This window comes from Rattus norvegicus, chromosome 8, assembly GCF_021556685.1.
Source record: "Rattus norvegicus strain SHRSP/BbbUtx chromosome 8, alternate assembly SHRSP_T2T, whole genome shotgun sequence".
In the NCBI taxonomy this organism is placed as follows: Eukaryota; Metazoa; Chordata; class Mammalia; order Rodentia; family Muridae; genus Rattus; species Rattus norvegicus.
This window is the reverse complement of record NC_141541.1, coordinates 73,233,309-73,246,257: the sequence shown is the minus strand read 5'-3', so window position 1 is coordinate 73,246,257 and position 12,949 is coordinate 73,233,309. Positions and strand designations below refer to the sequence as shown.

General features: G+C 45.3%; 1 protein-coding gene across 1 annotated transcript in view; it reads left to right on the top strand.

Annotated features, from left to right (window-relative positions):
- Hacd3 (3-hydroxyacyl-CoA dehydratase 3) overlaps positions 1-12,949 on the top strand; it is a 37,163-nt gene that overhangs the window by 4,862 nt on the left and 19,352 nt on the right. Inside the window, 1 exon segment of the mRNA NM_001106831.1 lies at positions 11,330-11,372. Coding sequence (NP_001100301.1) covers positions 11,330-11,372 — 43 coding nt within the window.

Sequence of the window (12,949 nt, the reverse complement as noted above, 5' to 3'; positions counted from 1 at the left end):
AGGAGGTTGGAGGGTTTAAAGATGTGGGTCAGGGAGAGACTTGTTGCCATGGCAAGGAGTTTGCACTTCATTGTAGAGCTGTGGGAACTATTGAAGAGTTTTCAGCAGAAGCATGAGCCCTTAGAGTCTGTATTTTAAATTACTCAGGGGCTTGCTGCTACAGCTCAGTGGTAGTGTACTTGCCTATGATGTGGCAAGGGCCGACGTTTGAGTCCCAGCACTTTGGAGTGGTGGATTCTCTCCATCGCTATGTGGATCATTTCGAGGGAGATGTGAAATCCTCGAGGACCTCCTGCTTTCTTTCTTTTAGACAGGGTGACAAGTAGACCAGGCTGGTTTGAACTGATTCTGTGTCTAAGGGTGACCCTGAACTTTTTTCCTCCTGCCTCCACCTCTGGGTAGAATGATTGCAAGCATGTCTTTGGAAGACCATTTTTTTTCTTTTAAAAGTTTATTTGTACTTTATGTGTATGAGTGTGCTGTCTGCATGTATGTTTGTGCACCATGTGCATTCAGTGTCTATGGAAGCTACAAGAGGGCATTAGATCTGACACTGGAGTTTAGACAGTTTCTGAGCTGCCATGTAGATGCTGGGAATCACACCGACTTCCTCTGGAAGAACAGTGTTTGTAACCAGTGAACCATCCCTCCAGCCTCTAGAAGACTGGCAGACTCTGACTGGGAGCTCTGAAATCTCTCTACCTGGCTCAGTAAGTTACCATGGCGAGTTGCTGCCACACTAGCCCCACACGTCCAAATTCACACAGCTAGCTGGGGTGCACTTCTCACAGACCCATTCTTTGCAGCAGTACCTCTCTCTCTGGAACCCAGCTGAGTCGCTGCATGAAGGAAAATGCCACACAATCTTAGTTTAGAATCAATAGGTAACACAATAATCACCGGGCCCAGCAACTCGCATCCTAATTTGTAAGCCATTCTAAGTTAAATCCTCCGGTAGTCAATCCCAACAGATCCACCACCTGAACTGGGGGCCTCTGCTGCCTACATCGTCCTTCCTGTCCGAAAGGAAGTATCTTTCTTCTGCCTCCCCTCTTCCTCTCTCTGACCTGGAAGTCCCTGCCTACTCCTTGACCAGTGATTGGTCCCCTGAAATCTTTATTCATTCGGGGAAGGTTCTGCCACAGGTTTCATTTTGGGAAGGGAAGTAACCAGCAACTAGCTGTAGTGATTTGATGTAAGCACAGAGGATCCATTGGTATTTTACTGAAATACCTAAGACTTTTTGGGCCCAAATCAAGAATCTCCCTTTGGACATAATAGTTTTAGACTCTTAAACAATTTCCAAATATGAGCTAGAAGAATTCAGGGCAGTATTTTGTTTTGAAAAGTAGAGTTTCATGATATCTTAGATTTAATTGATTACAAGATGCACCATTATTTTTTTTGTGTGTGTGTGTGTGTGTGTGTGTGTGTGTGTGTGTGTGTGTGTATAATGGTTATTTCTTCACCAATGAAATGATCCAATTTAGGCCAGATTAGATTAGAATAGGGTTTTTTGGGTAGCTGCTCACTGGCTCCAAGGATTGAGGTTAGGGGAGTTGTGGGAAGAGAAGGCTCGGGGGACAGGAGGGAGAAAAGGCGCACACAAAAGGAGAAGAGTAGGACAAGGAGAGGAGGGGGGGCGAGAGAGAGAGAAAGAGAGAGAGAGAGCGAATGAGTGAGCGCACGTACGCATGCGCGCGCGCGCACACACACACACACACACACACACACACACACACACACACACACATATACACATATGTCTGGGAGAACCTGGAGGGCAGGTCTGCTTTGATATGTAAAATATGGACCTCAGTTTGATATGTAAAATATGGACCTCAGTTTGATATGTAAAATATGGACCTCAGTTTGATATGTAAAATATGAACCTCAGTTTTATATGTAAAATATGGACCTCATTGTATACATACACACACACACACACACCCCACCCTGAGATAGGGTTTCTTTGTGCAACAGAGCCTTAGCTGTCCTGGACTCACCAGGCTGGCCTCGAGCTCAGAGCTCTGCCCGCCTCTGCCTCTTGAGTGCTAGGATTAAAGGTGTGCCTTGTAGGAGCTCTGGGTTATACAGAACTATTGATCTAAGAGCGACAAGGCAGGATGATTTTAGGCTTCTCAAGCAGCCTCTCAAGGACTGAGCCCAAACCCTTTTGCAGGGCTTTATTGTTACAAAAAGCATCTTTAGCAAATCAGTTTCTGTATAACAAAATTTATTTGTTCTCGGGGTTGTATTGAAAGAACCTTAAGCAATTTTTAGCCATACAGACACGTCCTGGTTTGCCAGGCATTCTGGAGACTGTTATGCAAAGGCTGTGAGAATCCTTTAAAAGTAAAACCCCATAAAAATCTCAGGCAGCAGTCAGTGACAAACGCTACCTCAGAGCTTAGGTGCCACCATTCCAGACTCATGCCAGATACAGTGGCTCTGCTAAAATTCTGCTACAGGTGCTCCACCACCGCTAAGCTGGATCCGTACTTTCTTTCTTTCTTTTTTTTTTTTTTTCTTTTTTTCAGAGCTGGGGACCGAACCCAGGGCCTTGTGCTTGCTCTACCACTGAGCTGAATCCCTAACCCCGGATCCGTACTTTCTTATACACCGGAGTGTTCATTTGTTTTTTAGCTAAACTGGTGGGCTTATTGCTGTCAGTGAACATCCCTGTGGGAAAGCATGGTGTTCAGTAAGTTGGTGTTTTTCTGTTTTTGTTTTTGAGACAGGGTTTCTCTGTGTAGCTCTGGCAGTTCTGGAACTCTTGTCTGTAGAGCAGGCTGGTTGAGATCCGACTGCCTCCTTTAGTGCTGGGATTAATGGCCACCACACCCAGCTCAGTAAGAGGTTCTTAGAACTAAGATGTGAGCTTCCATTGAGTGATTGGCAGGAAGAATCTGAAGTTTGTACTTCACAAGGACTTCTGCAGCTTCAGTATTCTGGGAACATCTCCAAGGAGATAACATTCAAGCAGAGCCCTGTATGTTAATAAGCTATAGACGGAGGCTGTAGGCTCAGTGGTAAGAGCACTGGCTGCTTCCGCAGAGGACCCAGGTTAAATTCCCAGCACTGCCATGGCAGCTGTCACAGTCAGGGTTACTATTGCTGGGATGCAACACCATGACCAAAGCAAGTTGGGGAGGAAAGGAATTTATTTGGCTTACACTTCTACATTGTAGTCCTTCACTGCAGGAAGCCAGGACAGGAACTCACACAGGGGAGGAACCTGAAGGCAGGACCTACTGCTGCTGCTGCTGCTGCTGGAGGGGAACTGTTTACTGGATGGCTCATCATGGCTTGCTCAGCTTGCTTTATTATAGAACCCAGAACCACCAGCCCAAGGATGGCACCACCTACATTGGGTTGGGCCCTTTCCCATCGATCACTAATTAAGAAAATACCCTACAACTATATCTTATGGAGGTATTTTTTCAATGAGGTTTTCTTCTCTCAGATAACTCTAGCTTGTGTCAAGTTGACAAAAAATTAACCAGCACTGTGGCTTACAACTATCTATAACTTCAGTTCCAAGGGGTACAATGTTCCCTTCTGGCCTTTGCAGTCACTAAACATACATATTATATATGCACATACATGCAGGCAAAATACACACAATTAAAAAAAAAAAAAAAAACAAGCCACAGGAGGACTGGGGTATTGCACAGTGGTAGAGTACCTGCCCAGCATGTGCAAGGCCCTGGGTTCCATTCCTGGTGTTGTAAAAGTAACTTTTATTCACCAGATGTATTGTCTCAGGGGCTTACTGCTGAATAAACTCAATCTTTCTAAGTTCTTTCTGAACTCTTGACTGGCTGGTTCAACTCAGCTATTCTGGCCCAAACTCCTCTCAAGCTGACTGATTCAAACTGGCTTCTCTCAGCTTCTGGCTGACTTGTTCTGCTTGGCCTTAAACTGACACTGGCAATTTGTTCTAGTCTCCTGGCTCCTTCTTGTTCACAGGTTCATTCTGTCTTCACCTGCAACCTGATTTTGTAAAACCGTCTTGGTAAAAAACTGCACTCTCTTTTTCCTCCCCACCCCTGCGGCTCTCTTAAGTTGCCTCTCTTTCTCTGCTCTTTTGAGAGTTGGGCTTATCCTATCTCTGACTCATTCTGTCAAATCTTTCTCTGATTCATCCCTTTGTCTGCTCCTCAATTAGGTGTCACCTTTCAAACATGGATTTCCTTCTACAAACTAATGTTACCTTTACTGTTTGGGATTAAAGGTGTGCACTAAGGGCATGTCTGTATTCCAGCAGAGGGATTAAAGGTGAGTCATTCCAGCCAGATCACACAGACCTAGAAGGTCTTTGGATATGTTCCCTTGTTTGTCAGAGCAACCATGTTGCTGGATTAAAATTTTTCCAGATGGCACTGAAAACAAAAGAGCCTTGTGAAATTGTGGGACTTACAGGGAGGGAAAAGCTACTGGGAAATCCTTCTGAGGACAGCAGCAGTGGATAAATTCAAGACCCCTCTCAGGACAAGTGGGGTAAAGTTAGAGGAGAGCTGGGCCGAGTCAGTCATCTTGGATCTTCATGTCCTGCATTCTGCCTGCATGAGGGCTCTTCTCTGGGACTTCCTGCAGAGCTGCTTCCTGGATGAGGATGAGGATGAGGATGAGGATGAGGATGATTCCACAGGGGACGAGTGGCTCATTGGAAGGCTCATTTTCAGATCTTTGGAGGAGGCTCCAGAGCCTGGCAGCCCCGAGGGCGCCTCTGTATTGTGCTTCACGGCTTATTGCAAGGCAGCTTTTTAATCACCCTGGACACCTTGCCAAAGCCTAAACCAAATGAAAATACAGCTTTTGGTAGGGGAGAAAGACAGTGAAGGAGAAACAAAAGCACACGTTTCTGGCTGCACACCACACTGTGGGCCGGATTTGGCTCTCAGGATACCAAATTATGACAGAACACTGAGCGAAAACCGAAAGAGAGCAGCAGCAGCAGGAGCAGGAGCAGGAGCAGGGGCAGGGGCAGGGGCAGGGGCAGGGGCAGGGGCAGGGGCAGGGGCAGGGGCAGGGGCAGGGGCAGGGGCAGGGGCAGGGGCAGGGGCAGCGGCAGGAGCAGGAGCAGGAGCAGGAGCAGGAGCAGGAGCAGGAGCAGCAGCAGGAGCAGCAGCAGGAGCAGGAGCAGGAGCAGCAGCAGGAGCAGGAGCAGGAGCAGGAGCAGGAGGTTTGGGGTGCCCAGGCACTCTGCACTTGGAAAGCAAGCAAGTGAAAAAGAGCCAACAGAGGAGACAGAAAGAGTAGCCCAAGGCAGCTCTCTGAGATGTGTCCCAGAGGACATTTCAGTGGGATGTGGTCACCCGTGGCCAGTGCCTACGACAGGTTGAATAATCTGGGGTGGCTTGTCTACTGGGTTTAGCAGCATACATGTTTTTGATGGTCTTGACATCGGTGGTTTCAATAGAGTGTGGGAGTGGAGGCTAGATCATACAGATAAAAAGTAAACTTAATGGGTTGGGATGGAGTGCTTGCCAAGACCCTGGGTATAGTCACCAGTGTGGCAAAATAAGTAAGCTTAAATTTATAACAAGGAAGAAGAGGAGAAGAAGAGATGACTATAGGTAACTGTAGTGACAATTTTGGGATTTTAGTTTCTTTCTTTTCTTTCTTTTTTTTTTTTTCTTTTGGTTTTTCAAGACAGGGTTTCTCTATGTAACAGCCCTGGCTGTCCTGGAACTCACTTTGTAGACCTAACTGGCCTCAAACTCATAAAGATCCACCAGCCTCTGCCCCCCAAGTGCTGAGATCAAAGGCATGTACCACCACCACTCGGTAAATTTTGGTTTCTTTAAAAACACAGAAATATAATGAGTCTGTTTTTGTTTTACTCCCAGGTGTGGGTGGGATGTGGGGCTTCAGACGGTCCCTAGCACTGCCTATGATTTACCTCGTGCTCTAGCAGGGGTGTGATCTTGCCAGCTGCACAGTTTCTGCAACTGTGTGATGTTTGTTGTTCTGGGGACTTGGCAGAGGGGATATAAATGGTAGAGCTCCTGAGAAACAGGCTGGGCTGTTGGCTGTTATTGGCTACAGTTTATTAAGTACAACAACAAGAAGAAATTAGATATCCTGAAGATGAAGATCAAATTTGCCCCAAGGAACTTGAAACCCTCAATCTGCAGGAATTAGTCTAACACTAATGTCACCACCTTTCTGACCTCTGACTCTCTTCAGGGAATCTCTTTCCTTTCTGTTCATTTTTCTGTCTTCTCTAGTGCTAGGGGGCTGATAGGGTAAAAGAAAGAACAACCCACAAAAAGTGGCAAAGACCCTGCTACAGCAGCGTGTCCATGTGATGTCTTCTACATGACTTCCTACTAAGGAAAGACCCCACCTCAAGTCTGGGCCAGAAAGAGCGGTCACCAGAGAGTGTAAGATCATGTCTGAAAGACACAGGAGCCAGTCTGAAGGATTTCCACTAGCCAAGTTGTTGGCAATTTGAATATTGAATAAGAATGGTAATGGATTTGGCAGAATGGATTAAAAAAGAGAATCTGAGCTAGGAATGTAACTGTGTGAGAGTGCTTGACTAGCATGTGGAAGACCCTGGGTTCGATTTTCCTTAACACTAAATAAAGAAATAAACTTTAAAAAAGTAAAAGAGAAAATCCATGCCCCTTTCTCTAGCAATGAAAAATACATTAACTTATGTGTAATGCTTCTGCCCAGGGATGCCCATGTTTTTTGGAAGGGCTGGTTCCCCAGCTGAACTCCACCTAGTATATACTAAAATCCCATAGTCCCAGAAGGAACGCTAGTGTCCCATCATAAACCATATGGCAGGCACACGTTAGGGAAGCCAGGTAGGTTTCCTGATGTCAGCCAAAGGCTCATCTTGGAAGCAGGGCCTCTCACAGGCTGCAGCTTCAGTCGTTGCGTTAGCTCCTGTGTACACAGGTTCCCTTCACACTCAGGCAGAGCCTGTGAGTGAGAAGGAAACCCTCTATGTGAAGGCCTGCTTGGTAGAAAGTTCACAAACTCTGCACTTACGTCAGAGGCTGTGGAAATGGGGTGAGTTGCTTTAATTTCATACCCTTAAACAATTACTGAGGCATTGGGGACATAGAGCCAAACATAACTGGCCCCTGCTATTAAGCAGTGTAGGTCCTGAGGGTCAGAGAAACTAATAAACAATAATTCCAAGACACTGTTGAGGGGCTGTACAAAGATGGACGCAGGGAGAAGCTGTCGATTAAGCTTCTGGAGGTAAGGGGGAGGAAGAGGCATTAATGTTGGCTCTAATTTTGAATATAAAGTGTCCTGCAGGCATAGACACTTAGGTGTTTTAAGAGGAGGAAGAGAGCAATGAGGTTGTGTTTACTAAGGTCAGCATCCCGTATGTTCTCCAACTTAATGCCCAGAACAGTCCTCAAATGTGGTTTTGCTTGTTTGCTTAACTTTTCCTCCCACATTATTTAGTGTGCGTGTGTGTGTGTGTGTGTGTGTGTGTGTGTGTGCATATTGTGTATGTGTATGTTAGGGCACATGTTTAGAGGTCAGGAGACAACCCAAGGTGTTGGTTTTCTCCTACCATGTGGGTCCTGAGGATGAGACTCCAGTCTTTACTGTAAGTACTACCCAGAGCTATCTTACTGGGTAATATTATTATTTTAAAATCACAGTGATTGAAGCGTTGTGGATTCGAAGGTGGCTGAGAGAAGAAAATAAAAATGATCAAGATAAGATGAACCCAGGTCTAGTTGACTTCAAGGCCATCTTTTGCTCCTTTTCCTAGCCATGCGCTTTTGCGCTTTTCTTTTTTTTTTTTAAAGATTTATTTATTTATTATATATATAAGTACACTGTAGCTGTCTTCAGATACACCAGAAGAAGGCATCGGATCTCTTTACAGATGGTTGTGAGCCACCATGTGGTTGCTGGGAATTGAACTCATGACCTCTGGAAGAGCAGTCGGGTGCTCTTAACCGCTGAGCCATCTCTCCAGCCCTACCTTTTTTTTTTTTTTTTTTTTTTTTTTTTTTTGTTCTTTTTTTTTTCGGAGCTGGGGACCGAACCCAGGGCCTTGCGCTTCCTAGGCAAGCGCTCTACCACTGAGCTAAATCCGCAACCCTTGCGCTTTTCATAGGCAAAAGTTTATTCTTGTTTTAGGAAAAAGGCTGGTTCGTGCTAATCAGCCTCTCTGTTAAAAACAAAAGCATCAAATAAAAATACTAGAAACACTTCAGGGCTAGCCTGGTCTACACAGTGAGTTAGTTCTAGGTCACCCAAGGCTCTGTGTGAGACTGTTCTCTCTCTCATACACAGAAAGAAACACACAAACACACACACACACACACACACACACACACACACACACACACACACACACACGAGAGAGAGAGAGAGAGAGAGAGAGAGAGAGAGAGAGAGAGAGAGAGAAACAAACACACGTGGAGACAGGGAAAAGTAGAGGGAGAGAGGGGCAGAGAGAGGTTGAGAAGTCAGAAAAGGCTTTTGCCCAGAGAATGTCTGTTCAGCTAAGTGATCATGGACTTCAGTGCTGGCAGACCAACAGGGTGCTGGGTATTAGAGCTTAATTAAGATTAGAGTTCCCAGAGGCATGGCATGTAATTTCTTCCTTATGATCTGTCCCTTAGATCAAAACTCAAGATCTGCCAAATGTGTGACTGTCACTGGGAATCTCTCCCTGCACTTAGGTCAAGGTAGCTAGAAGCAAATTCACCTTCCTCCCTAACTGTTGTTTACATCAGGCAGACCCTTAAGCCATGACTTCATGTTCAAGTAGCCAAGCCAGTGGGATCTTTCAGTCCTTGTAGGAGTAAGCATATGTCTTTAATGCCAGCACTTGGGAGCCACAGGCAGGTAGATCTCTGTGTGTTTGAGACCAGCCTGGTCTTTCTGGTCAGGGACAACCCCTGTTTCAGTAAACAGACAAACAAACAGACAAACAAACAAACAAAAGCTTTTCCAGCCCTTAATGTAGCTCCATAGTGCAGCTGTGCTGCTGTCATTAAAAACTTTAGGCCAACTCTGTTGATTCTGTTGTTTGTTTGTTTGTTTTTTGAGACAGGATTTCTCTGTGTAATAACCTTGGCTGTCTTGGAACTAGCTCTATAGATCAGGCTGGCCTCAGACTCACAGAGGTCTGCCTGCTTCTGCCTCCTGAGTGCTGGGATTAAAGGCATACACCACCATGCCTGGCTATTTTAATTGTTTTATGTATATATGGTCAGTGTACCACATGTATGCCTGGCTCTTGAGGAGGCCAGAAAAGGCCATCAAATCCCTTGGAACTGGAGTTACAGATGGTTGTAAGTCACCATGTGAATGCTGGGAATTGAATCAGCGTCCTTTGGAAGAACAGCTGGCACTTTTTAACCAATGGGCCATTTCTTCAGCTCTGCATAAGCCTTTTTTTTTTTTTAAACTGAAAGATACTCTTCCATGACCACCACCTTTGGAGAGGCTAAACCTAACATGCACAGTGTTCAGCTGGGAAGGACCCACCCTATTATGGCTGAGTTAGGACTTGAAATCTCTGGCTCACAAACATGTTTAGCCAACTACTTAGCTTGTAGTATGACCAGATATGTCAGCCTTGTTTGGACATACCTGTCTGAGGAGAGAAAAATGAGGCTACCCAAACCTCTTTTTGTTTGCCATGCAATGGAATTAGAGTATGTGGAACACAAGAAAAGACCTAACTCTAAGGCATCTCAGAACTGTATAGCTTTCTATGATAAGTAGCATATTTATATAGAAGCCTATTTCTTGGGCTGGGGACTATAGCTCAGTAGTAGAGAGCACTCTCCTAGCACGCACAGGGCTCTGAGTTAGGTTTCTAATATGGTGAAAAACCAAATAAAACAGAAGAAAACAAAAAAGCCTTTTACTGGGAACCCCACACACCCCAGATTACGGCCCTTCACCTTTTCAGTGGTCAGTGTGAGAACAGTCATCCTTGCCCTATTTCATGGAAGAGGAGTTCCTTCTGGGATAAATCTTTTCTTTCTATCGGTTTTGAAAATATAGTAACAGAAGATGAGGGCCTTGTTCCCAGCACAGCTCCTCCCACAAGTGAGTTCTTGGGAGATTGGGGTAGATATTGCTGCTCTTGCATAAATCCAGTGAATCAAGGCAGGGTCTTCTGTGTGTCCTCAGCACTGGGGTCCATGTACTTGAGCAGATACTGTGGTTTAAGCTTTGATCTTATGCTTCCCCACTGGGTCTGTGCCTTCTAATTTTCTGGAGATCTAAAGTACTGTGTAGTATTTGGGAGAGTGGCCAGGGCTCAGGAATGTACTTGGAAAGCTGTATCGTGGTGCCCTGGCATATAACTGCCTGCAGTCCTGTTTTGGATGAGGTTTTAGTTCTGTCTGTCCTCCTGTCTCAGAGACTGTTCACAGTCTGGCTTATCTGTGTGAAGCCATTACTTCTACCCAGGAGGTTGTTCACTGAAGCTCGACATTCATCAGGGTTTCTCCCTCCCTTTCTCTGGCTGCTCTTGGCTGTGCATAGAGCATGTGTGTGCCCATTGACCTAGTACACCAGTTCTCCAGGCTTCTCTCTGCCTTGGTGATTTCCTTCGGTGAGTGAAAGAGCACAGAGAGCTGAGAGTCAAGCAGAAAAGCAGATGACACTGGGACGCAGCACCTCTCGCAGAGCCACCTTGAGTTGTCAGTAGGAGGTGGGCTTTTCTCCAGTGGAAAAATGTTTAGTTTTACTTTAGGCTGCTGAAGGTGTGCATTAAACCCGTTTCTGGGGATAAATGAGAAGTTGGGAAAGTTTTGAACCTGATTCTCCTTTTCAGTTAGAAGTTGAGGGAATCTAGGGTCGGAGGCTGATAGACCCACAAATTGATTTGTTGACTCTTGTGAGCCCAGCCCTGTTGTAATTCTGTCCTCATTTTGGTACAAGGCTCTCACCCTGTTCTAAACCATCTGTTCCCATGGTGCTTGTTCGCTTCTCAACTTGAATAACCCTTAACTGCCTGTCCGTGCTCTAGGCCTGCTTCTGTGCTACCTTCTCACAGGAAGTGAGTCATTGGTTCCACTGGGTGCTCAGGGATCTGTCTGTTCCCTCATTCACCTCACATAGCTCCTTGCCTGCCTAGCCATCATCGTAATGGACTGATTCATAGCCTGATCGTTCTGCAGAGTTAGAGCAGTTTAGAGTCCTTGGAGGGGGTAGCAGTCAGTGAGGTACCCGTAGACACAGATCCCTCACTCTTAGAGGGGAGGCATAGGGTAGGAGGTCAGTCTCCAGGAGGAGGAGGGGAAGAAACTTCTCCTTTACTGTAATTTCTCCATATTAAAATGTCTCTTGTGTCTCTGGTGTCTTTTCACAGAACCCTGCTATCAGCATCTCAGAAAATGTGCTGCATTTCAAAGGTTAGTATCTGGGCAGATGCTTGGAGCCCTCTGCATAGATCAGAAGGCAGTTTCTCTTTTTTTTAAAAAAATAAAAGTAATCTTTCTTTCTTTCTTCCTTTCTTTCTTTCTCTCTTTCTTTCTTTCTATCATTTGTCTGTCTGTCTGTCTGTCTATCAATGTACGTACCTATCTTACCTATTTAGTTTGTTTTTGAAATAGGCTCTCCCTATGTAGGCCTGGCTGGCTTTAAACTCAGAGATCCACCTGCCTCTGCCTCCCACGTGCTGTGATTAAGGGCATGTGCCACCATACTTTGCAAACATATTAAAACTGTGTATACGTGTGTGTATATATGTATGGTATGTATGTATGTATATGCATGACCACAAAGGTCAGACAAGTGTGTCAGATTTTCTGTAACTGGAGTTACAAACGGTTGTGAACAGATATGTGGGTGCTAGGAACTGAACTCTGGTCCTATGTAAGAGAACCAAGAGCTATTTATAACTGCTGAGCTGTTTCTCCATCCATCCTCAATAGTTTTGTTTTGTTTTGTTTTTTTTCAGAGCTGGGGACCGAACCCAGGGCCTTGCGCTTGCTAGGCCAACCCCCTTTTTTTTTTTTTTTTAATCAGAGTATTTGGAACATGTAGATGGCTCTCTTACAGTCAGATATTACTGTGCCATATCAGTGGCTGTTTACATCTGTGATCCAAGTTGAAATAGAACCAGTGACACAGTACACAGACACACATGCAGGCAAACACACACATAAAATAAGTGTATAAACCTTCAGTTTCTTAAAAAACAAGCAAAGAGACAACTAAAATGGAGACAAAGGTGGACAGCTTATTACGTGTGTGCTGAGGAAGGCGGTGGGGGTGGGTGGGGATCAACCCCAGGGCCTCCCAAATGCTGAATAACGGCTTCACCACTGAGCTGTGTCTTCAACCCAGTGGAACGTGTCTTTCCCTTTTTTTTTTTTTTCTTTTTTTCGGAGCTGGGGACCAAACCCAGGGCCTTGCAAACACTCTACCACTGAGCTAAATCCCCAACCTCATGTCTTTCCTTTTTTAAAAGGATTTTTGAGACATGGTCTTGCTGTGTAGTCCAGGATAGCCTTGAGCTGTACATCCTGCCCCAACCTTGTAAGGGTCGAGTTATAGGCCTGTGTCCACCATGCCCAGGTGACAGGTTTTTTGAGACTTTGTTGTTCAGATGGTGTCTGATTCCAAGAATCTGGCCCATGTTTTTTCTGTAGCTCCTCAGTAGGCTTCTTGCTGTGCTCAAGACACTGGGCCTGTGTTCACAGATAAGTCTCCTTCCTTTCTTGCCATTCTAGTTTTCTAGAGTTATTGTCTGTTTTTGTTTTTGTTTTTTAAATGGCACCTCAAGTAGTCCAGGCTTGCTTCAACCTTGCCCTGTAGCTGAGAATAAAAAATAAACCTTCAGCACCTGACTCTACTGTCTTTACCTCCCAAGTGATGTCATTCCGTGTGTGAGCCAGCCCTGGCTTCCCGGGGTTATTGGAAAGTGAAATTTCTGTTTCGCCTGTAATTCCACCCACCCTGCTATGTTTCCATGAAATTACAGTCT